We start from the raw sequence: 23,258 nt of genomic DNA, 5'->3' as shown, positions 1-23,258 counted from the left end.
CATATTTCCACTACATCATAGCATCATATCCCAATGCTAACATAGTAGCTTATGTACTTTACGATGAGCTAAGCTAGCCCGTGCTTCGGATAAACCTTTTATTGCCTTGGCTTAAGAACCTATAAACAAAGTACCTTTATTACTAGCTTCTATCGGCGGAGACTTATTCCGACAAATGCACGTGGCTGTCGCAGCGAAGGCTGTCGCTTACATAGAGCGTGATATTGACATAAAAGGGTGAAAATTGGTGAGCAAATCGCAAATTACTTACTGTAAGCGGCTGTTGTCGCGCCGTGATGAGACGATGAGAAACGATCCTTGGTCATCGTGGAATGCTACGCCCGCACCTTGCCAGTCTTCTGAAGAATCAGCAAGATTATTGCTCATCCTCTCTCTCTTTGGATTCCGCTCTGCCCCACATCCATCGCAACAGTCATCAAAAGGTCCAGAGTCCGACCTGCTCAACAGCCCTTTCTGAGAACTCACGCTGCGAAGTCGTCATTCAGAACCACGATTCACACAATGGCTACTTCTGTTGTTGTCTCCGTGGGCAATTATGAGTTTCTCGTCGTTCTGCCGGACAAGCCTGGCGTGCGCGAGGAGCGTTTTGAAGTCTGAGAGCACGCTCTTAACCTGTCTGCTATGCACTGTTGTCAGTATGACCTCACATTATTTCAGAATTCATTTCCGGGATGCGGCTGCTTTTAGAGATAAGGGCACTTGGAAGACGGGCGGTATGTAACCTGACCGAGACTCTCATCTAGAAGGAGGGAACTAATGTACGTTGTGTCTTGAAGGTGCCCTGCTCAATGACGTCCCTAAAGACGACAAAGCTGAGAGCCTCGACTTCTTTGGCAGCGCCTTTGTGGTCGTCGCTGAATCCGTTGATAAGGTCCGCGAGCAGTTTAGTCAGGACGTCTATGCTACTGCCGGCGTGTGGGATATGGAAAAGGTGACATCGCTGCCTAGGTTATGATAACAACTATGCTAATAAGGTTTATCAAGATACAAATTTACCCTTTCCGAGCTGTTTTCCGGGACCCCTAATAGGTTCTCAGAGGGAATCGCCGTGGAATAGACCGCTAGTGGGTCAATAGCCGAACCCGCCATTTGCTCCAGCTCATCATTATACTTAGCATGAAACATTGAAAACGTGACATACGACTTTGGACCTTGACAAGATGCCTCTTTGTGAAGTTGCCGTGTGTTTCCATCCCTGTGGCTACGGCTGAATGTTGCCACGGGCGTTTTAGAACCGAACCTCTCCTTGCCGTTGAATCTATTCATCGAAAAAACTCCTCGGAAGCCATTTGATATACTATTGAACTCATTTGCACGTTTTATTTACCCAAAGGCCTATAGAAGTCGGTGTGATCACCAGACTTGAGCACATGTTTGGAAACCACAACGCCAATAACACGATTGATGGGATGACGAGAACAAGAAAGCTCAAGAAACCAGCTTAGAGGGTATGACGTTAAATGTTCCATTACACATAATTGACATCGCCGATGCCCATCTTCGATGCGCGAATCCGGCCCTCCATTGTTAACTCTAATGGGTTTCAACACACGGAGACTCATTGATGTTGAATGAGAGCAGAAGGAAAAGTAATTTAGCCATTGCGTCATTCTAAGAAAAAATTCTTGATAGCTTAAACAGCTTCATAAATAACATCTTAGGTCTCAATGTCTCGTAAATCCGGTCTCTAGCCCTCGACCCAGTGCTCTGTTCTTCTAGCAATGGATAGCACCAACACGGCATCACATCCCAGGGTATTTCATCACAAGATGCATGGCCTTTATGCCATAATATACATCCTTGATCATCAAAAGTCAAACTCATGAAAAACAGAAACAGGGCGGCATTCCAGCCAGCGTTATCTTTGACAACCATTGCCAATCCCTGAAAAGCAAAGACTCTAAAATAGCAGATGAAAAGCACCAGGAACCTCTCCTTCAGGATCTTCATGCATCGATGTGCAGGCATAGAGTAGCTTGCCAAGCAGCCATCAGTGCATCGTTCTGAGCTGCCGAGCCGATGTCATGCAGGAATGTCTCCTTGAGGCATTCCGGATTCTTTGGGTATGGTCAGAAAATTGCAACCCCGCAATGATTCAGTCGGATGTCGAAGATCCTTCCCCGAGGCACTGTCCAATCACATCATGGCCAGGCCAACGGGTGGCGCATATCGTGGGTGGCCTCAAAACGCACTCTGGGGGCTGACACGAACACCGCTGAAACCCATTGAGTTTGATGCAGAAGATTTATGTCTTCTATAGAACACATCTAAGTTGATGGTGGTTATTTTCTCGTATGGAAGCCCTCATTCGACATCTAGGTATGAATTCGGCGTGAGATGCTTTGAGGGCTTGAGCTACACAGGCCTTCACCATAACATTCCTCCTCATCAATTGAGTGGCTTACCCGACCAATAGCAGCACGGTGATCTCCCCGTGTCTTTGGACCTGATCATGTTTGTTTACTTTGCGAGGACTGACGATCAAGGTTGTGTCACCCCTTGTACGTTCACCGGTCGAAGCAGCAATCCATTCTAGGAGCTCAATCATGTCGGCAGTTCACATGTATGTAACTCTTCCCTAGACACCCTCGTATTCTTAGACAGAATCTGTTTTTGAGAGCAGAGACATGCGTCTTGGGCGTTATGGAATGGGATGACTTGTGTTACGTTGTAGTCACACAGCATAAGCGGGGAACCAGCTTGGGTGACACTGATTGAGCCATAATAATCGGCAGCTCGCTCTTCACTACGATAGTAAGCTCCCCTCACTCAGCAATCATTCATTATTCGTACACTTCTTCACCAGTGGTCAACATGGGTGAATTTGAAGCTACCAAGCTCAGAGACCCCTACATCTTTGTCAAAGCCGATGACTTTTTCCAAGGTCTTGACTCCCCCTCGGGCGGAGTAAAGCAGCCTGCCACTGTATCCTTTCAGCCATCAGATCAATTGCTGGACGACGGCAAGCCGAACCCTGCCGTCAGCCATGGAGCCATCTTCCGCTTCAACGATGATTCCTTGCTCTTGGTTCAGTTCATGCGCCCTCAAGTCTGGAGAATCCGGTTTGATCCCAACAATCGAAAGGGATCTGAGTTCACAGACTACAACAGGTGAGCTATTAAGCCCGTCCATGTAATTGGCCTTTGAAATGCCATGCTGACAATCGGAAGTCGTACGATCATTCGAGATACCCTCAGCCTCCTCATCAGCACTCTCGATGCCGTTGAGAATATTGACTGGGCTGTTGAGATCATCGAAGATCCCAAGTACTACATCCTCCAATCTGTTATGAACCCCAAGACAGATCAAAGACAGGTGAAGCTTCAACTATGGGTTCAGCGGGACCCCTTTCAAATCACCGCTGTCCGGGTCCTCAAGAGCCAGTCCCCGGTCGAGAAGCTACCAGTGTTGCAGAGTCTTGATGCCACCACCAGTGACAAGCTGAAGTTGCATACTTCTAAGGGTGCTGAGGCTGCGGTCATCTGGAAGACCAAACCACGGGGTCTACAGTACCAAGGCAATGCAACTGTTCTCTCTGTCGAAAAGTCGGTCACGGCGGATTTCATGGGATTCGGAGAGCAGGGAGGCAAGCATCTCTTCAAGAAGAAGACATACATGAACTACTTCAGTGAGTGACACCGCGCTTTGGAAACTATGGTTCTAACGCTACCAGACTTTGACAATATGCGATATCAGAATGTCTATGGCCAAGGACCTCTCGATGACCGAGAGCCCTTATACCACTCGGAGCCTTTCTGGATCGAAGTCGACTCTCATCCAGGCTACCAGTCTCAACTTGCCACTTTCATCGACAACTACTCTCACATCTGTGTTGATGTCGGCGTCAAGGACCAGAACGCTATCCGCGTGGCAACCAGATTCAACAGTTTCCACTGCATCATGGTGGCAGCTGACAGCATGCAAGAGCTCATTCAGTCGTACACCTCCATTGTCGGCACTCCAAGGCTCAAGCCGCGATATGTGCTGGGGTACCACCAAGGCTGCTACGGTTATGACAACCAGGAGATGGTCCTCGAAGCTGTTGAAGAATACCGCAAGTGCGGTTTCCCGCTCGACGGCATGCACATCGATGTGGACATGCAGGATGATTACCGCACATTCACTATCGACAAGAGAGACAATCACTTCCCTGATCCCGTCAACATGTTCAAGAAGCTCCGAGAGAAGGGTGTCAAGTGCTCTACCAACATCACTCCATACATCAACTCTCTTCCCAACCAGGAGTACAACACTCTCGACGAGGGTCTCCAGAAGGGATACTTCATCGCAGACAGTCGAGACATTGATCCATCAGCTCCCCAAGCCTACCAGCAGCGCTACTTGGGATTCAGCGTGGGAAACCAGATCTTCAAAGCTCCCCAGTACGAGAAGCCACCGTACTTCCAGTCAGACGACTACGACTTTTCGCAGGTCTTCAACAGCGGTAAGCCTTTTCATGGCGGCGTCTTTTACGGATGGGGAAATGGCCACCCAGGCCACTATCCAAACCTAAACAACAAAGATGTCCGCAAGTGGTGGGGGAAGCAGTACCAGTACCTCTTTGAGTGCGGTCTGGACTTTGTCTGGCAGGACATGACGTCTCCTTGCATCGCCGAGGAGTACGGAGACATGAAGTCGTAAGTCAACAGTAGCATTCACCTCTGGACGTACTGACATAGTTCTAGTCTACCATTCCGACTCTTGCTGGACTCTGATGGCTGGTCTGGAGATCCGGATCGCGCAAAGCAGAGAAAGGCAATTGAGATCTGGTCCTTGTACAGCTATAACTTGCACAAGGCAACCTACCATGGCCTTGAAAACATCCACAAGCTCAGCCCTGAGCTCGCTTGGAGAGAGAACAGGCGCAACTTCATCATCGGAAGAGGAAGCTTCGTTGGCAGCCACCGTTTTGCCGGTCTCTGGACAGGAGACAATGCTTCGACCTGGGACTTCCTTGACATCTCTGTTGCCCAAGTCTTGGCTCTTGGTATGTCTGGAATCACAATCTCTGGCCAGGATGTTGGTGGATTCGAGTTCATTGATGCTGAACGAGATTATGCCAACCCCGAGCTCTTGATTCGATGGTACTGCGCGTACTCTCTCTTGCCTTGGTTCAGGTGAGGCACTTGACCTTTCTCCTGTTCTTGGCTCACAGTCTTTTAGAAACCACTACACCAAGAAGCGCTACTGGGCTGATGGACCTAAGCAGGGTCAAATGAGAAAGGACGGAAAGCAGTTCCAAGAACCGTATGCTTACCAGAAGCATTACGACGAGAACAAGGACAAGTACCAGGGACGAGAGGCCATGCTTTACAGAGCTGTTCTTCCCGTCTGCCGATACTACATCCGTCTCAGGTATAGTCTCATGCAGCTGCTGTATGATGCCATGTTTGAGAATGTCATCACTGGCTTGCCCATTGCTCGAGCAATGGTACGCTCCCTGTTCCCATTCACCTCCAGAGACTGAACAAACTAACATTGTACAGGTGGTCACGGATGATATTGACAGAAGTCTCTTCTCGGCAGACGTAAGTTCCCCCTTTCTAGATATACGACATGCTCACTTTTTGTATAGAACCAGTTTTTCACCAGAAGCCAGTACATGGTCAGAAATGACTTGCTCGTTGCGCCAGCTCTTTTCCCTGAGAGCAAACGTCAGACTCGCAAGCTCTATCTACCATATCCTGACAAGTGGTACCCCATGAACCTGCGTCCAGATGACCCCATCGGTGTTGCTCTGCCCGCTGCTGCCGATGGTGGAAGTCGGATCGAGTACAGTTGCCTCATTAGTGATCAGGACCCCCAGCTACCTTACATCACGCCCATGTATATTCGTGAGGGTAAGTCATCGATGTCAAAACTCTGGCGGCAGTTACTAACAAGGATTAGGAGCCATCATTCCCAAGATCCAGGTCAGAGACTACATTCCCGACCCGTCTCTCACTCAACAACCGGCCAATCCGATTACTTTGCATATCTACCCAGGGAAGAACAGTGTGGGTTTAAGCTCAAGATTCCCTAATCCGGGTCGCCTGTCTAACGCTGCACAGCAATACAAAATGTACCTTGACGACGGTATCTCCAGAGAGAGCGCCCCAGAGGCACCTGTCCCGGGGTTGAAGATTGGGGACTCGAAGGCGGCGGGCAAGTACTGCGAAGTCTTGATCGAACAGGCGAGTCATATGAGTTTCTCTCACATAACCACGAAGCTAATAGTTCTTCAAGGCAACCGAGATTTCCAACCAAAACTCCTCCGTTCAGTTTGCGCGCACAGTGACCATCAGCTCAAAGTGGAACAAGTACGGCGACCTGTCAGACATCGTGGGCTCCAAGTACACACTGGTCTTCTGGCACGACCCGTCTGCAAATCTCAGCTCGGTCAAAGTCTCATCGGCCAACAACAAGGTTGCAAGCGACACCAACAACAATTATCGTGCCACTATCGTCACTCTGCCTGTTGCTGACGCTCATACTGAGCATGGAGTCACTATCCAGTTGACCCACGGAGCCCTGGGCTAAGGAGTAGAGAATTTTCCTCTTTTTCATCTTCCTTTGTGTCTTGGATGTAACAGATTGCTCAAGCTTGGAAACCCGTCTTGTCAATGAGCCTCTGAGTGGTCTCTCTTTCATGGTCATACTCACCCATCATTCGACACAAGCCTTAATATGTGAACTCGCACCTTTCTACCCACCTATATAATACAATCAGACTGAAAGATTTTTTTTTCTTTACTCTCAATTTAGCCCATCCACTGATATCACTGCCACTGATCTGCCGACACGAACCGATGCTGAGACCTATCAATACACCTATGGTATCCATTCTAAGCCGTATTTGTGTAGATTTGCGATTAGGTTTTCGATGCTCTCTCGGATCAGCTGATTATGATGCTATATCATGCTGCCTCTGATAGCCTATATGTCCCCTTCTCCACTCAGAGATGCGATCTCAGCCTCGCCTTCTGGTACCATGGGTTACACAGCGCTGAGCCAAAGTACTCAACCTCCTAAACCCGGACAAGCGGTCACTCGGCTAGGCGGCATCTTTGTCTTGAGAGTAGGCGGTGGTACAAGATTTGTAGGCTGATACTTGCATCAAAGTGCAAATGTCGCTTACGATCGTCACGTTCATCACGCGGAGTCCATTGCCCAATATGTCTCAACTCAGCCGCACCTCGACAGAGTTCGGGGCTGCAGAGGCCCCCCGCATCCCCCCATCAGCTCCGCCATGGCTTTAGAAAGGCCTAGATCGCTCAGCGAGTGCAAGTTGACTCAAGCTGACCCAGGCTGAGACTCGTGGGAGGTAACTACTTGAGCTCGCTAATACGACGTGTCGACTCACTGCTAACCTTTTAGGGCCATGGATCGCTTGATGCTACTGGAATTGACTTTTCACACCTTTCGTTTTGGGCAACTGCAGTATTGATCATCGCAAATGGGTAATATCATTACAAATGGCTGAAACCTAATTACAAAACAAGTATCTATAGCTCCGTTTCAAGAGCTTGTAGGGAGTGATCATGAAGTCCTCATCCATCAATATTCGTGCCTCTCGTTATGCTCCATCGGCGCCTCTAAATGATAGCCAACTCGGAAGTTGGAAACAGGTATTAATGAAAGTCGTGAAGGGAAAAGTCATGCGCCGCCAAACTCCAACTTTTTAAGTGTAGATGATGCGAGGGCCAGCAACATCGGGGTTCCAGGAGACCACGTCGTTGTCGTAGACCCCAACAAGCTCAAAGCCTTCAGTTGTGCCGGCAGCCTTGCAGTCTGTCTTCTCAGTGAGGTAGGCGTTGTAGGTGGCATCCCACGTGGCAAATGAGCCGAGATCAGCACTGAGACGACCGAGGTGGATGTTGCGCTGGTTTCCGGGGCCCCAGCCGGAGGTAGGTCCGGGAGCTGGGCTGTTGCTGGTGAAGACATCGAGCTTCTTGCTGCCAGTGAGTGTGGCTCCGTTGTCGAGGTAGAAGGCAAACTGGCACTGCTTGCCCTCGGCCTCGGAGGGGTAGGTAAAGGTCAGGAGTGTGGTGATGTCATTGCCATTGTTGCTGGTGGACTTGGAGACCAGGCCCTCGGTCGCAGAGGAGATAGCACCGTTGCGGACATTGTATTGCCAGATGGCAGAGGGGGCGAAGAAGGGATCATCCCGAGCCGTGAGAGGAGCTGCCAGGCCAGATGCGGCGGCGAAGACAGTAGCGACAAGAGTCTTGCAGAGCATCTTGAACTTGATGGAGAGGAAAGGATGAAAGGTAGAGATGTGTATTAAAGCAATTGCTGTGTTGATTGTTGAGAGGCTGTTGTCTGAATGATGAGTTTCTATCGAGGACCGAGGTCGTCTCTTATACTTGACGATCTTCTAGAGGAAGCATAACGTGCAACAAGACTCGATATCCGACTCTGCCGTCTACCATCGCCAAGACAGAGTACGCCCATCGCTTCCAGGGTCAAAAATAGCGCTCGCGCAGCACATCCCTCGCATCGCAAGAAAGGCGTCGAGCACAGCCAGAAACAGGCGGCTCCGCCATCAGCCATGGCAAGGTTGAGATCGCAATCGAAAGACGGGAAAAGGCGGGGAAGCGTGATATCACCAAAAGGCGACCAATAGAGAGGAGGCGGCGTCGAGCTATTGACTTGAAGCCATCCGCTGGGGGACGGAGAACTCGAGCAAACCACGCTTGCCTGGAAATAGCAATACCTGTTAAGCCACGTTCTAGAGAGCTGCCTGTCCAAACTGTAGTGTGGCATTGCCCGGATGCTACTGTAAAGGCATCACGAGGCCTTGAAAGTGGCTTGCTTACTGCCGAAAGATGGCGGGACGTGCAGACATGCTTAACTAAAATGAGCCCTGTCGGGTGCCCATCTGGGAAAAGAGGCTTTCAGCTGAGGGAATACAGCTACGTAATTGAATCCTAGGACTGTTGGTCAGTGGAAAATTGAAGAGCTCAGCAAGGCAGGCATCCAATTAGGCGAGCGGTGAATAATGAGAGCTTCGGTGTCAGCCTCAGCCCAATCCTCGGTGGCGCACTTCGGGTGCTATTGTGTCGCCATTTTGTGATTTTCTGCCTTGTCTCTCATTCAGCTGCAAGCCATCTTTTCTTATGGTCAAGCGGAGTGTCTCTCTGCTCCCGCAAGTCCTATGAGGGGTTTGTTGGAACTTGGGAGAACCAGACAGAGCCTGGAGGATTCTCGTACTGTCATTTTAATTCGATTGGGGAATGTAAGCGTCTCTCCAACGCGTATTGGACTAAGTTATTCCACCAGCGGAAGCTTCGCTTGCACCAAGTTGCAGGCATAGCAAGCAGGTAGGCTCGCAGAGGTCAACGGCAAAATGACTGAATTTTGCCCTTGCCTCTTGATACTACCCGAGACCCATTGCGGAAACGACAATGCTTTCTGTTCTACTTGGAAGTTGAACAAGGCCAGCAACGCTTCAACTCTTCGTGTTGGATACATTTTGTTGATTCTCTTTGCTGGCGTCGGACTTGGGCTCATCAATGGCTATGTTCGCGAGGTCAGATCCCAAGACAAACTGCCAGGTTCAGATTTTCCACCCAAATACGTGCCTTTTGGATGTTGAACTCTTTGCCTTCATTTCTCATAACCATGGCGATATTCATATCACGACTTCGTCGGGCCTAGGTATTGGAGGCTTCATTCTCGGTCAGCAGCCGGAGGACCTCGTCATTACCATTACCAGGGCATGACCCAGTGCAAGGCTCCAATCTATACTACTGGTTTACTGTTTTATCGGTTGCAATGTAAGCAAGCGCCATTGTTTCGTAGTGACCAAATTCATTTCGTTCTCTTCTTATAGCTCTTGTTCAGTTTCGCTGCGCCACGCCTTTGTCGTGTTTCGACGTTGTTCACGGTTCCCCTATTGTCCTTGTGCAGTTTTTGACTTCTCCCTAGACAAGAAAGTAATTAACAAAGGGCAGTAGATGCTACTTAATGTTGTAAAATCCTCAGCATAAGCCAAGAGTCAATCTCCTCACTCTGAATCCTCAACTCACTACGATTTCCGACATCACAATCTCATCTACCATGTCAATCTCGATTGACCAGCGACTGCGAGTGCGCTTCGGTTGGCACACTGTGGCAGTGTTTGCATGGAACACTGCAAATTCATGGATGGTGGTAGGAGCTACCATGGCAGTGCCACTGCTTTGTGGTGGTAACTATGGCCTCTTCTGTGCAGTGTTTGCAGCTGTAGCAATCATGACCATTATCCACATGGGCTACATGGAGCTGGCTTCGGCCTTCCCTTCAGCAGGTGGTCAGTTCAGGATTGTGTACAAGGTCTTCCCACGCTCATGTCGGTTCGCTTCGTTCTTGACTGGATGGTTCACAATTTACTATTTCGCGGCAGCCATTGCATCGTGCGGTTGGTTCATGGCGAAAATGGTTCTCCAGCTGGTTAGTCTTTGGCACCCCGATTACGCCCCAAGCGTGTGGCATGCCATGTTGATTCACCTTTTGCTGTGTGCAATTGCCTTGATCTCTAGTACGCGTTTCCCTACTTCCATCAAGTTTCTGGATGTTTTCACCTTTGGCCTATCGGTATGTGGCTTCCTCACTTCCTTGATTCTTGCCGCCGTCGGGCAAACCAGCTGGTGGAAATCTGGCGGCTTCCGGAATACCAGCGGATGGCCTGATGGATGGGCAATGATCATTGCCATTACTTCCAGTCTAGCAGCTTTCTCTGGTCTCGATGCTCCAGCTCATCTAGCAAGAGAAATCCGAGATCCTTGGTTCATGGTCCCCAATGCCATCGGTTGTGCTGGATCATTGTCTGCAATGGCGGCCGTAGGATGGGCCATTGTTCTGGGCCTTGGTATCACGGACATTGATTCCGTTGCACAGGCCGAATTGCCTATCCTGGAAGTTTATAAACAGACATCCGAGGCCGTGCCAAATCCTAAGGCTCTGGTGACCTTCTGGGCGGTCCTGTATATTGTGGTCTTCTACAACATGCTCCTGAACCTCTTCATTTCTTCAGGCCGCGTCATTTGGTCCTTTGCCAAATGTCGCGGCCTTGAGACCTCGCATCTCACGAGCCTCGACTGGGGCAGTCCTCTCAGGGCCTCCGCCCTCATGTTCGGCCTACAGATCCCAGCTATCTTCCTATTTTATATCCCAGGTTTCACTCATGCCTCTTTGGCTAACCTTTCAGTCTTCTTTCTGAACATCACGCTCGCCCTTCCACAAGCAGCGCTATTCTTTCGTGGGCGTGGGCGTCTAACCAGTAAGCGGTCGGGTTTCAGAAGTTATGGGTACGCCATCAATGCCGCTTCTACTTTGCTTGTGGCCTTCTTTTCTGTCACATTGCTTTTCCCCACCTCTGTGCCGGCTACAGGACGTAACATGAACTATCTGGTTGTGGTTGTAGCCGTCCTTGTTCTACTGGTTCCTCTTCGCTGGTCGTACTTCGGCTACAACAAAATTTTTAGGCCTCAGAATAAGGAGCAGGAAGAGGGACAGGAATTGGAAGAGACCCACGTCCAGCGAGAGACCCATGTCTGGCAAGACACTCAGGAGGCGCAATCCGAAATGGTTTGAAGTTGGAACAGAAAGGTTGATATCAGGCAGCTTATCTTCATTTTTGTATTATGCTAATTAAGTTTATTCATTCTAACCGAAACTACCCTGTGAAATTGATTACTCCGGGACCCCTTTGACAGCCCGGGCCCACGAGTATAAGGTGTACCATAATGAGCCCTTTGGGGTCGCTTGTTCATCCACACCTCCTGTTGTGCCAATCAGCGTTCGAGGGAATTGAGTTCTCGTAAACCGTCAGACAAACACCAGTAGCAAGCAGAGGCTGCCTGTGTTTTGCGAACTGCAATGAACAGGGGAGTCCTTGTTGTTGTCACAAAGGGTCGCATTAAGACCAAAACTTTGAAGCGGCCAAACATATCAAAATCCTTCTTCCACGGCAGTGGCCTTGGCTCTTGGGTAGCAAATGTTTCTACGCTTACCTCCAGGATCCTCGCTCTTGATGACTAAAGGTTCCAGAGAGGTGCATGAATCTCCAGCTATTGGTTTGGCCATTAGAGGCGCTCGTTTGGTCACATTCTCTGCTTCTGACTCAGCGGGTTCTTTTTCTCTCCGAGTGCCTGGATGCTCTGGCCTAAACACTGTTGAAACCGGCTGGTTCGTGTTGGAGGCTAGCTACATTAGCCAATGATACCTTGCCATAAAGTAACGGTGTTAGTTCGGACATTCCTCCTCAGGGAGTCATCCATTGCCAATCTCAGGCCAGTTTGAAGGTAAATAATGACTGTGTAAACGGGTTCCTTTCGCCCGCTAACTCCATCCTCAATCCGGCCAACACAGCCAAACTGCTCACACAAGGTACATGAGGCGCTCTCTTAGCCCAGAAGAGACCTGCACCGCTCATTTTCACGCTAATAATACTTTGGAGCTACTACTTTCCCCGGCTAGATGAAATATATAGGCGCGTGCTACCAGACTTGGCCCAACACGGCATGATGATCAGTCATGGTTTCCCATCAAGGTCCGGTCTCAAGGTATCTATGGGGCTACCTTACCACGGTGAAGCAGCAACAAGCTTCCCATTCACTGCGGCATCTACGAGGTCTTCTCTTATCTGTGCGTATTCGCAAAACATCAAGACGATGCCGAATACTGGGAGATTCATGGCCAGGTACACGACGGTTTGCGCCTATGCTTACTCTGGTCAAGGCTGCATCTCCAATGTCCATCCCTTGATTCCAATTTTAGTTAGACAAGAAACCCCCCAGCATTGATGATTGGGCTCAAGTTCCGACCCCGGAAACTATCGGCTGCATGATGCCCCGGTTGGGGAGATCAGAATCATCTCGCTAGTCGTTCATAATTCTGGGCACCACAGCACATGTACCGCGCAAAGCCGAGCCATGCAAGCTCACCGATGCAATTCTTCAAGTTGGGAAAACGGCCTGATTGGCATGACAAACTGTTCATACATTCAGTAAGATAGGCGAAAGACAGACTGGAGTTCAGCCTTCTTTGACACACACACCAGCCCTCCCTGTTGAACCACGCCGATCAGCGAACAGGACGAGGTTTATTACTTATGAACCCCAAGGAACTTTTGACTACAAAAGGAAAGGCATAGCTTCTCACACACAGAACCCGAGTGTGTCCCGTACCCCTGAAGCTGAATCCGGGGTTAGCTCGGTGAGTCGAGATTGCTATGCCGAGAACGTGGGGTAGCGCGGAGAGGCTTGCGGCCGTCCAGGTGAACACACCGAATCAAATCTTGAAGATCTTGCGTCTGTACGGTGAGCATCGGCAGGGCTGTTGTGTTCCCCGGGCCTTTGAGAGCAACTTTCATCTGATAACATGTCCCCAACAAAACCCGAGCTTAGCCGACCCAGCCACGTAATAGCGACCTTATCCCTGCCCGGTGAGACTAGGGTCACCTAGGTGAGTCAATCTGGCCCTCCCTAAACCGACGCAAGACGACTTCGAGGTTAGCGTCGCCGCCCTCTCTGCCAACCAAGACAAGAGGCGACCCCACAAGGTCAGCTTCCATTGGCAACGAATTTCGTGATTGTCGTTCTGAAGCAAGCCCTCCACGCGGTTTATTGGGGAACATGGCGCTTGATATCACGCCGCCGGCGGGATCTGGCGGCGTCTTAGTCCGCTGTCACGCCCAAGGGGGCTGACACGGAGGGAGAATCCGCCCACTTGATAGTTTCCAGAGAAACTCGCCGTCAGAAGCCATGACTATCACTAGAAATATTTAAGAGTCAATGTGCAAGACGTCTTGCTTCTCTCCTGCAACTCTGTAGTCATCGTCTGTGATCATCAACTTCAAAATGGCCGAAGTTCTGAGCGTCAGGGAGCAGCAGCGCTGCACCTGGGAATATTTCGCTGTTGACCTCGCAGCTGCGGCTTTCGCATCTGCCCTGGTCACTCCCTGGGTGACTGCAATTGACAAGTGAGTTCTTCAACGCGTCTCTCGATCAATAAACGATGGAGATGCTGTGTATTGCCACTACAAGCCTTATGTTTCATCATGTCGAGGTTGTCTAACCTTGGTATGAGCAGGATCGTCTTCAACAAGGCCACCACCGGCGCTTCTGTCATGTCCTCAGTCCGCAAGTGGACTTCCAAGCCCAAGGCAACCTTTGCCTCGCTCTTCATTCCCTTCCTCGTCTACTTCGGAACCTACGCTACCGCCAACCTCTTCGACTCGTTCAATGCTATCCAGCACGACCTCGATCCCTCCATCATCTGCTCTACGCCCGCCAAGTTTGCCGCCACCACAACCGTCAGCTCTAGTCTGTGCATCTTCAAGGATGCATACTTTTCTAGAATGGCCAGTGGTTCTCCTGTGCCTCTGCTGAGTTATGCCCTCTTCTCTCTCCGGGATGCTGTGACCATATACGCTTCGTTCAACCTGCCGAACATGCTCGCTCCCAAGCTCGCCGAGTTTCCGTTCTCCTCCATCACGCCGTTTGCCGAGATCTTCAAGTCGGAAGAGTCTAGGTTGAAGATGGCACAGTTGTTCATGCCCGCGGCGTCTCAGATCGTCAGTACCCCGATTCATCTTTTGGGCCTGGACCTCTGTGCTCGTCGATCCTGGATGCCGATTCGAGAACGCCTGAGTGTCATCAGACAGTACACTGGCTTTGCTGCTCCTCTTCGAATGATGCGTGTTTTGCCATCGTTTGGAATTGGCAGCGTGGCCAACACGGGGTTCAGGAAGTCCATGATGACTCGGGTGATGTGACCTGTCTGGATCGTTTGAGTCCTTGACTAGCAAGAGTTTCAACACGAATACTCCATGATAGCCTCAACGCGGAGATAGACGAAAATAGATGACATTGAAAAAGCACACAAGACCAATAGAGAATAGAGTGAGCAACTGATTTATCACAAGAACTGCAGCGGACTCTCCAAAGCTTCCTGGTGAATTTGAGCAACATAGAAATCATGTGCATGCCATGGCAGCCCTTATCAAGACATGAGTCCATCCTTTGGTCTCAGCAGTGACCAACTTGGGGTCTCCACAGCGCATTGAGGTTGACATTGCCCGAACCACCGAACGAGCAGTGGATATGGTGATGATGAAAGTGGACACGGCGAAGTTGCCACGTGCTGCTCCATACCCCGGGGAAGACAAGCGCTGTCGCAGTCCAACCAGGCTCATTGAGGATACGTATTTGATCTTGATGACTATGAAATTGAGAAATTCTAGCCTCCAGGCTCTTCATGTTCTTCCTTGCCAATCACAAAACCGCCGTTGGTCCATTGCATCCAGAAGTAGGATGAGAGAACGAAGAACCCGAGCATACCGAGGTACATTTGGTAGCCTCGGCTTCTGATCCCCAACGTGGACAATGCAAACCAAGCCTTAATTTGCACTAACAATTATTGAATGCAGTTATGCGTCAACTACTAAGTGCAGCCGCACATGTGTTGGTGGATTTCACACTAGCATCCCGAAGGTGGTGAAGGTACAGGGTGAGTGGTGAGACAAAGGAACACGTAACCTTCACTCAAAGTCAGAACTCGATAACACGAAGTCTCTTTAGCCATCACCTTTTTCCAATAAAGAACTGCGGGTGTGAAATTGTCGGAAACCTCGCCTCTGTCTCGAGGCTTTGTGGGAATATGCATGACGATATTTCTCGCGATAATCTGGCAATCATGCACATGACAGTCCTCTGCTCTGCATTCACTGGGCCCAAATGCTATGGTTGTACACGCATTAACGGCTGCATTCACGAGCGTTTGTATAGAACAGGCGTTGGCCCCCGTTGTCTGCATAGGCATTGCATTGCAGGGCTTGTAGCCTGCCTCCCAAACCCTGGCCGGGGTGGTCACTGCACGCGCGTCTGCTTGACGATCCGGGGTATGTCTGTCAATAGCTTGCCTTTGATTGGCTTGCACAACCTGTCAACTACATAGTAAGTTGCCTATCTTGTTCAACCTGGTTCGATAGAAGCCCAGTTTCAACGGTCAAGCCGTGACAACTACCGAGGCCGTTGCAGTACCAAAGTAGCGTTTCATTTTCGACCAAATGGGTCAGATTTTCGCACCCGACTCAACTGCCATTCTCCTTGAGCCGTACATCCGGATCATTGTTTCTAAGCTAAGCAACTACGTGGCAAAGCTCTGCTCTCACTGAATAACCTGGATGAGGTGTATCCCGAGTGGCGTCTGGAGAGCAGCGAATCGTACGACTCAGAGTGCGGCAAAAAACCACGGCAATGCCCACCACTACAAGCTCCTGCTTAACTTGGAGAAACAAAGACCCGTCGGTACTGAGCATCGGGTAAGAGTATTTCCCCCGCCTGGCAGTTCGGTTCGGTTCAGCGACCCCAGCTTCTCGTACCAATCACGTCTCGCCGTTTGCCATTTCTGGGGAGGCTACTGGGCCGCCGTTACCTAGCCGACTCCAACTGCCGCCAATGGTTACGGCCCCGCTGAAGCCGGCTACCATCACGGCAAAGTATTCCCAGCCCTAAGCCAATTAGAAGACTGATCTGCGCCTTTACGCTAAGCCTGATCCTAATTTCTCCATAACTCGCCCTCTTATCGTTCCCTATCCATTGGTTAAACTCTTTCAAGTGGAGTCAGCTGACATGGATGGCGGGAGCACACACTCCACGGCTTCCCCCAGTTCCCGGGAGCTTCCAGATGACGATATATACAACGGCATGGCCCTCTCGAGTTTGGACTCTTGCAACTCATCCAACGGTCACAGATCACAGAAGATACTAGACTACACTTCACAATGACTCCCGCTCCCACCGGTACAAACGGCACTGCCACCAATGGCACAAACGGCCACACCAACGGCGCCAACGGTGCCTCTGCCTCCTCCTCCAAGTTCGACCCCCACTTCACACAACATGTCATCGACCTCATGAGCCCCGAGACCAAGCCCAGACACCGTGAGATTCTCACCTCTCTGATCAAGCACATGCACGACTTTTGCAGAGAGGTCGAACTCAAGCAGGACGAGTGGATCCTCGGTGTCAACTACATCAACTCTCTCGGCCAGGCTTACAAGAAGAACCGCAACGAGACATGGCGAGTGTGCGATATCCTTGGTATTGAATCGTGAGTAAACACTCTCTCCGCTATATGGCCTCAGCCACTAACACTCTCAGCCTCGTTGATGAGATCAACCACAAGATCGAGACTGCGGATGGTCGCGCCCCCACATCGTCCACTATTCTGGGTCCCTTCTGGTCCCCTGAGACTCCTTTCCGTGACCTCGGCGCCAGCGTAGTCCAGGATATGCCCAAGGATGGTCAACTCACCTTCTTCCACGGTGTCATCCGCGATGTCGACACTGGCAAGGGCATTCCCAACGCCGTCTTCGACATGTGGCAAGCCAGCACCAACGGCAAGTACGACGCCCACGACCCCGAGAACCAGTCTCGTCACAACCTCCGTGGCAAGTTCCGCACCGACCAGGACGGCAAGTTCTGGTTCTACTGCCTCAAGCCCACCGAGTACGCCATCGACACCTCTGGTCCCTCCGCCGAGCTGCTCAAGATTATGGGACGTCACCCTTACCGCCCTGCTCACATCCACATGATGGTCACACACGACGACTACATTGGTGTCACCGCTCAGCTGTACCCCAGCGACGACCCTTATCTCGAGACCGACACTGCCTGCGCTGTTAAGGATGATCTGCTCCTCACCTTCAAGCCCGTCGAGAACGAGCCCAACGGTGCTATCCTCGACGTTGAGTACAACGTCCGCTTGATCTCCAAGAAGTACAAGCCCGACTCCACTATGCTGATGGAGAATGCGGATCAAGACAAGTTTTAAAAAATGAAAATCACGACCGATGGGATGACTAGAGGAGGTGTTGGATTACGATATAGCTCCATGCATGTACATAGCGTTGCGGATGAGGGTACATACCAGCGTTGAGGCAAGGAGACCTTTACGAACAGTGTAGCAATGAATTTAGCGGTTTATGATCAAACTCGGCAGTGCAATATCTGAGTAGTGAGGCCTGGTCAACGATGTCGTCTGATGCGCCAGGGGAAACTATTCTCAGTGACATATATGTGTAGTTTTCTATACTTCCGGTTTGGATATCAGTTTGGAACATTTGGGAACGATCAGGAATCCTGTATCAATGCAAAGTTCGCATAGTGCCCGCGAATTTGGTGTTAGGATCGAGTTTGTTAATGCCAATGTTTTCCACCCCGATCAAGTTTAGATGTCAAAGAAATGATACTTTGAGATTGGGGCAAATTTGACATTTTGGAGACAGGATTTTGATTTTGACATGTGCCCGAATGCTATGAACGAAGAAAGTCAGCCAGTCAACTTGGTCAAAACGTACAACACATACTCCCGAAAGCCACAATGTGACCTGAGTGGTATTATAACCCTCCCCCGACGGCCAGACATAGAGAGAAGCCGGCCTTCAGGCCTTGCTTATTTGTTCTATTTCAGATACAATCTCGAGTAGCCATTGTTAGACCATATTCTAGAAAGGTTCTTGATAGAATTCATATTGGGAAGAACTCCGCTCAGGTCTTTCCAAACTTGGCCACCATACTACGACAAAAGGCGCATTTGTAGAGCCCAAGTGCAATAATCAGGAGGAAGATGATAATGAAGCCATGGCCCAGAAGTTGGGCCCAGCGACTTATTGCACAAATTTGCGTGAGAAGTGGTTGTCCAGTTGCATTCTAAGACTACCGGAAAACCTTGGCTATGCTAATAACACTCCCCAGGACCACAATTATGAATTGCATAAGAATTACTATTAGGGAGGGAAGTAGGGTTGAGTTTTTGTGCTAGGAGAGATTGACTTAAATCTTCATCTGTGTCTTGGCGATCCAATTTAGCAGTGCAGCATCATATCTTATTCCCTATCAAGCTCCAAATGTAACTCTTCGCTGCCTTCAACTTGGAGTTGGAGTTTTAACAGTTTCCTTCGCTCCGATGAATTGGCAGGAGTTTTGTTGGTCAAAAGAATTCCTGGTCACAATTCATGGTCACTGGCTGCAACAGGGCAATGCCATCATAGGCAACAGTTCTTCGATGAAAATCATCACATCCTCATTATCATCTCGCTACGCTATCTATCATCACTACAAATATACATGCCATTATTCCTCCACATGCTTAATGCCGTTGTGAGTAAGAACGGGCTCATCACGGTCCAGGTCGTACATCTTGTCCTCATCCTGGTCGTAGTGGCGGAAGATGACGTAGAAGATGATTCCAGTGATGAACGAAGAGCAACCGACACCAGTGTACATCCAGAGGTACTTGGGGTTGACGGCGACGGAAACCAGAGCCTCGGAGATGGCAGCACCGAAAGCGTTGGTGAAGAGGTACAGAGACTGCACAAATGACTTCATGGTAGGGGGAGCCTTGGTGTAAGCATACTCGAGACCGGTAACAGAGATGAAAATCTCAGAGATACCAATGAAGATGTAGGCAGGAGTCTGGATGGCGATGTGGATATTGTTGGGCAGCTCAGTCTCGCCGTCCTTTCCAGCAGGACACTGTCCAGGATACTCGTAGCAGGGTCCAGCGTTGTAGATGAGATGCTGGACGATGGCAGCGTAGGCGAGGCACAGAGCGGCGAACCAGAAACCAATAGTAATTCGCATAATGGGCTTGAGCTCGATGCCAGCCTTTCGGAGGATGGGGTAAACGATCTTGTCGAGGACGGGGGTGAAGACCAAGATAGAGATGGGGTCGAAGTTCTGCATAAAGTCGTTGGGCATACCGTGGCCCTGCATCTGGCCGGCCTGGGTGACAAAGTTGGTCGAGAACTGGCCGTAGCAAACCCAGAAGATAGGGTCTTGACAAGGTTAGATGGAACAAATCAGAACTTGGTAAGGAAACTTACAAAAGACAAAGACCTTGCAGGCTCGGAGGGCACGCTTGAGCTCGTCGATGAAGTGATCGTTCCAGGGGACAACCTTGGTCTTTCCGTGCTCAGCGCGCCAGGAAGGCTTGGCAGCATCCATGTTGCGCTCCCTGATCATCATGCCAAGGGCCTTGAAGGCGTCGGTGATGACGGATCCCTGGGGAGGACGGTTGACATAGGTCTTGCGGCGCCAGACGAGGACGAGAATTCCGACGTTGAACATGCAGAAACACATCAGGTAGGCAGTCCAGAATCCCTTGTACTTCTCCATGAATGGGGTAGCCATCAGAGACAGAGCACCGACGTTGATGCACCAATAGAAGATCATGTAGATGCGCTGGTAGGTGATGGCGGGATCAATGACGACACGCTCGCCATTCTTTTCCGTCTTGATGGCCATTCTGCGTCGTTGATACTGATCGGCAATCAGGGGGGCAATGTTGGACTTGATACCACCGGTTCCGAGACCAATGACGATGATGGCGACGATGTATCCAGCCTTTCCAGCGCCGTGCTCCATTGCTGCAGGGAGCGAGGTTGTCCATAGAATGACAAGACCGACCCAATAGAAGCAACAGAACAGCAGGATAGTCTTGTACTTGCCGAGATACTGATCGGCGATTATGGCACCAAGAATGGGGGTAACTATAGAAATTAGCAACGATGAGTTATAGGCATTGCTGAATACTCACCATAACAGAACCACTGGAAGAACAGGTTGAGACCGGTAGCCGCCTGGTCGGTCATTCCAAGACCCTTGGGTCCATCTGCACCAGTCTTGCTGTGGCTGATGTAGTTCTGGAACAGACCCTGAGCACCATAGTAGGTGAATCGCTCAGTAAGCTCCACCACGGCAATGAGGAAAGCCGATGCAGGGAGGTTCTCGCCTACACGGCGAAGAGTAGCCTTCTCGTGGTCGTTGGGTTCCTCGCCGTCAGGGGTAGTACCATACTCGGGGTCAGACTCAGGAGCAGTCTCGGGCTCAACCTTCTTCTCAATATCATGCGGGGCGATGTAGCCGCCAGCAAGATCCTTTTCGCCATTAGGCTTAGGTACTCGCTCACCGAACTCCTCGTGGAGTCTAGTTAGACGACGTCAGCAGGGGGCCTTCTCCAGAGGTTGCATACGAGCTTGACACATACTGGGCGGCCATGTCCTCGTGATTCGTTGCCATATTGCGATTGGGGGACAATGTGCATTAACGGGGAAGCGTGAGATGGAGGAGGAAAGACGGGGAAGGGGGAAATCATAGGGTAATAAAAACAGCGGAAAGTCTGGAGATATTTGACGTCTGGAACCGAAGCCGTCCATGCCATCGCCACATGGAGGTCGCCCTTTGCCCAAGACGGGAAGCCCATCCGAACGAGCGAGGGAGCCATCACGACAGGAACCTTTGTTAGCAAGAGGGGAGGAACCTTTGTAAACGGGCCGTATATGGCTGGAGAAGGGCCACTTTTCGACGGCGATGGCTTCAGGTCTTGGCCAATCGCTTGGCGTGCGGCTCCAAAGGATTCCGCAAATTTTCCAGAACATCACCACACCCGCAATGCCGAGGACCCGAGCCTCGTACGAGACATGGTGCGGCTCTATGACTGGAGGGAGCCGGCCATGCTCCCCACAAAAGTCCGAGGAGACAGGGGAATAGCACGGAGGTGACGGGGATGGAGATACGCGATAGCCGCGCCTCGGACACGCCGCCGGTCTCTCTTTTTTCCTTCATCGGAGCGATATTTTGCTGTCTGAGTGAGTCAAGCTTGAATGAATCATACAAAGGCGATATCGCCTTGTTCTCGATTTGCGTGATCTTTGTCAGTTCAGATGCTGCACCTCGTGATGTCATGAGATCGCCAACCTCTTCCCCATATGTGGCTACAGCTTCCGAAAGCGTTCTAGATTCGATTTCCCCCTTGATTGTTTCAACGTGCAACCACCCACTGGCGCTAGGGAAATGGCGCTTCCACGGGTCGTAACGTAGCACCTGGGATCGCCAGCACAACATCCTATTTCCGAGCGTCAAGCTACCCACAACTTGGTCAAAAGGGGACTTCCGCGTGCTCCGAGCATGACGGGTATCTGACGCTTGGTTAATTGTAAGCATCTTAACTGGGAAGGTCCTTGATTGCCCACTCTCGAATTACCTCAGTGAGATAGAGTAGATTAGCAATAGCCAATTCGAGAGGCTCTCTGGCCAAACAGAGCTTTAACGTTTGTCATTCAATGTCTTCAACTATCCAACTTTTCGACCCGCAAAGGAAACTGCCAATTTGGCCACCACGAGTCGTATGTGGCGATACGAGACATCAGCCAAAAGACGCAATTTCTGTAAGCTGATCTTATCTGTGGCCACTTTCTAACGCCACGGAATGACATTTCGGAACATGTCGCTGGTGCGCTAGGGAATTGCCTTGGAGGATTCAGCCACTTGCCGACGGTCATTGCCGTTACGGGAGGTTTATGAAGCATCACATAATTTTTTCATGTACGATAAGAAGACAGTTTTTGATAAGAACATACATGACTCTTGCTACCTATGTTGTATCTAGATGGCCTGGCCATATTCACATTCAAACAAAGTTTTGCTTTCTTCCAGGGGCGCTTGCGACAGACGCGTCTACACTTGAGCCTCCTTGGCATCTACCCGCCCCTTGTCAGAGCCGCAAGCCACCAGAGGCTGTTCAAGGACCTGAATATCGCCTCGGTATCTCATGCGACCAGTCAACCCGGGCTAATGCACGCCTGGCGCTCCTCGGTATCCGGGGTACCGGGTGCAAGCCCCCGGATGCACTTCATCGTCGCCTCCTTTGATCTCTGGGGTTACGAGTCCACATGCCAGAGAGAGCACCAAACGGTTCGTGCATCAAGCCAATGAGCGGCCTCAACCATCATGGAGCCCGAACGTGGTGTCTCTGGGGTCCCCGGGTGGCCTGTGAATTGCTTCTGGTTTTGGCTGGGGCTCGGCAACGCGGCACGGAGAACCTTGTAGAGTAAGCTCAGGCTCTTGCTGGATTTGGAAGCTGGTATTGAAATGAAGATTCCCATGCAGCTTTCCTATCTATGATCGGCAAAAGTTATGCGAGTTTGTGAGACCGAAGGTAAGCGCTCTTCAGCCGAGGGACTTCTGGATGCTTGGTAAGGGGGTTACTTTAAGGTGCAGAGCAGGGTTATTGATCGGCGACTTCCCAGGGGAGATATTGGAGAGGGTTTTCTTTCTTTTGGGATGTTCAAGTCTATCATTTGTCAAATGTTTGCCATATAGGGAAGTTGAATGTGGTTGCCAGCGCGAGATATTCCCACCTTGCTGAGACAACATGACTGTCTTCGATGTGACCACATGGTATTTGACAATGACATACTGGTCAAA

General features: G+C 50.4%; 7 protein-coding genes across 7 annotated transcripts; 5 read left to right on the top strand and 2 right to left on the bottom strand.

Annotated features, from left to right (window-relative positions):
- Positions 1–658: 658 nt before the first annotated feature.
- On the top strand, positions 659–976 carry MRS44_015590 (uncharacterized protein; the record flags this gene model as incomplete). The annotated part of the gene is made up of 2 exons (XM_046271150.2): positions 659–734; positions 798–976. The coding sequence occupies 2 exons, from the start codon at positions 659–661 to the stop codon at positions 974–976; spliced, it is 255 nt and encodes an 84-aa protein (XP_046130269.2).
- Positions 977–2,835: 1,859 nt separating this feature from the next.
- MRS44_015589 (uncharacterized protein) lies at positions 2,836–6,540 on the top strand (the record flags this gene model as incomplete). Its single annotated transcript, XM_065619268.1, has 10 exons — positions 2,836–3,131; positions 3,192–3,649; positions 3,695–4,658; positions 4,707–5,138; positions 5,185–5,452; positions 5,508–5,549; positions 5,597–5,861; positions 5,911–6,017; positions 6,072–6,179; positions 6,238–6,540. The coding sequence occupies 10 exons, from the start codon at positions 2,836–2,838 to the stop codon at positions 6,538–6,540; spliced, it is 3,243 nt and encodes a 1,080-aa protein (XP_065475340.1).
- A 1,141-nt stretch (positions 6,541–7,681) lies between these two features.
- MRS44_015588 (uncharacterized protein) lies at positions 7,682–8,239 on the bottom strand (the record flags this gene model as incomplete). The annotated part of the gene is made up of 1 exon (XM_046276805.2): positions 7,682–8,239. One exon carries the CDS (start codon positions 8,237–8,239, stop codon positions 7,682–7,684), a length of 558 nt encoding a protein of 185 aa, XP_046130271.2.
- A 1,823-nt stretch (positions 8,240–10,062) lies between these two features.
- On the top strand, positions 10,063–11,577 carry MRS44_015587 (uncharacterized protein; the record flags this gene model as incomplete). The annotated part of the gene is made up of 1 exon (XM_065619267.1): positions 10,063–11,577. One exon carries the CDS (start codon positions 10,063–10,065, stop codon positions 11,575–11,577), a length of 1,515 nt encoding a protein of 504 aa, XP_065475339.1.
- Positions 11,578–13,844: 2,267 nt separating this feature from the next.
- Positions 13,845–14,761, top strand: MRS44_015586 (uncharacterized protein; the record flags this gene model as incomplete). The annotated part of the gene is made up of 2 exons (XM_046272198.2): positions 13,845–13,966; positions 14,077–14,761. 2 exons carry the CDS (start codon positions 13,845–13,847, stop codon positions 14,759–14,761), a joined length of 807 nt encoding a protein of 268 aa, XP_046130273.1.
- A 2,010-nt stretch (positions 14,762–16,771) lies between these two features.
- On the top strand, positions 16,772–17,823 carry MRS44_015585 (uncharacterized protein; the record flags this gene model as incomplete). The annotated part of the gene is made up of 2 exons (XM_046272879.2): positions 16,772–17,100; positions 17,151–17,823. 2 exons carry the CDS (start codon positions 16,772–16,774, stop codon positions 17,821–17,823), a joined length of 1,002 nt encoding a protein of 333 aa, XP_046130274.1.
- Positions 17,824–19,124: 1,301 nt separating this feature from the next.
- Positions 19,125–21,071, bottom strand: MRS44_015584 (uncharacterized protein; the record flags this gene model as incomplete). The annotated part of the gene is made up of 4 exons (XM_046270572.2): positions 19,125–19,828; positions 19,877–20,542; positions 20,590–20,978; positions 21,040–21,071. The coding sequence occupies 4 exons, from the start codon at positions 21,069–21,071 to the stop codon at positions 19,125–19,127; spliced, it is 1,791 nt and encodes a 596-aa protein (XP_046130275.1).
- Positions 21,072–23,258: the final 2,187 nt, after the last annotated feature.

Source organism: Fusarium solani, assembly GCF_023522795.1.
Source record: "Fusarium solani strain SB1 chromosome Unknown bctg00000011, whole genome shotgun sequence".
Taxonomy (NCBI): Eukaryota; Fungi; Ascomycota; class Sordariomycetes; order Hypocreales; family Nectriaceae; genus Fusarium; species Fusarium solani.
Note: the sequence above shows the minus strand (reverse complement) of the source record. Positions and strands in the feature narration are given on the sequence as shown.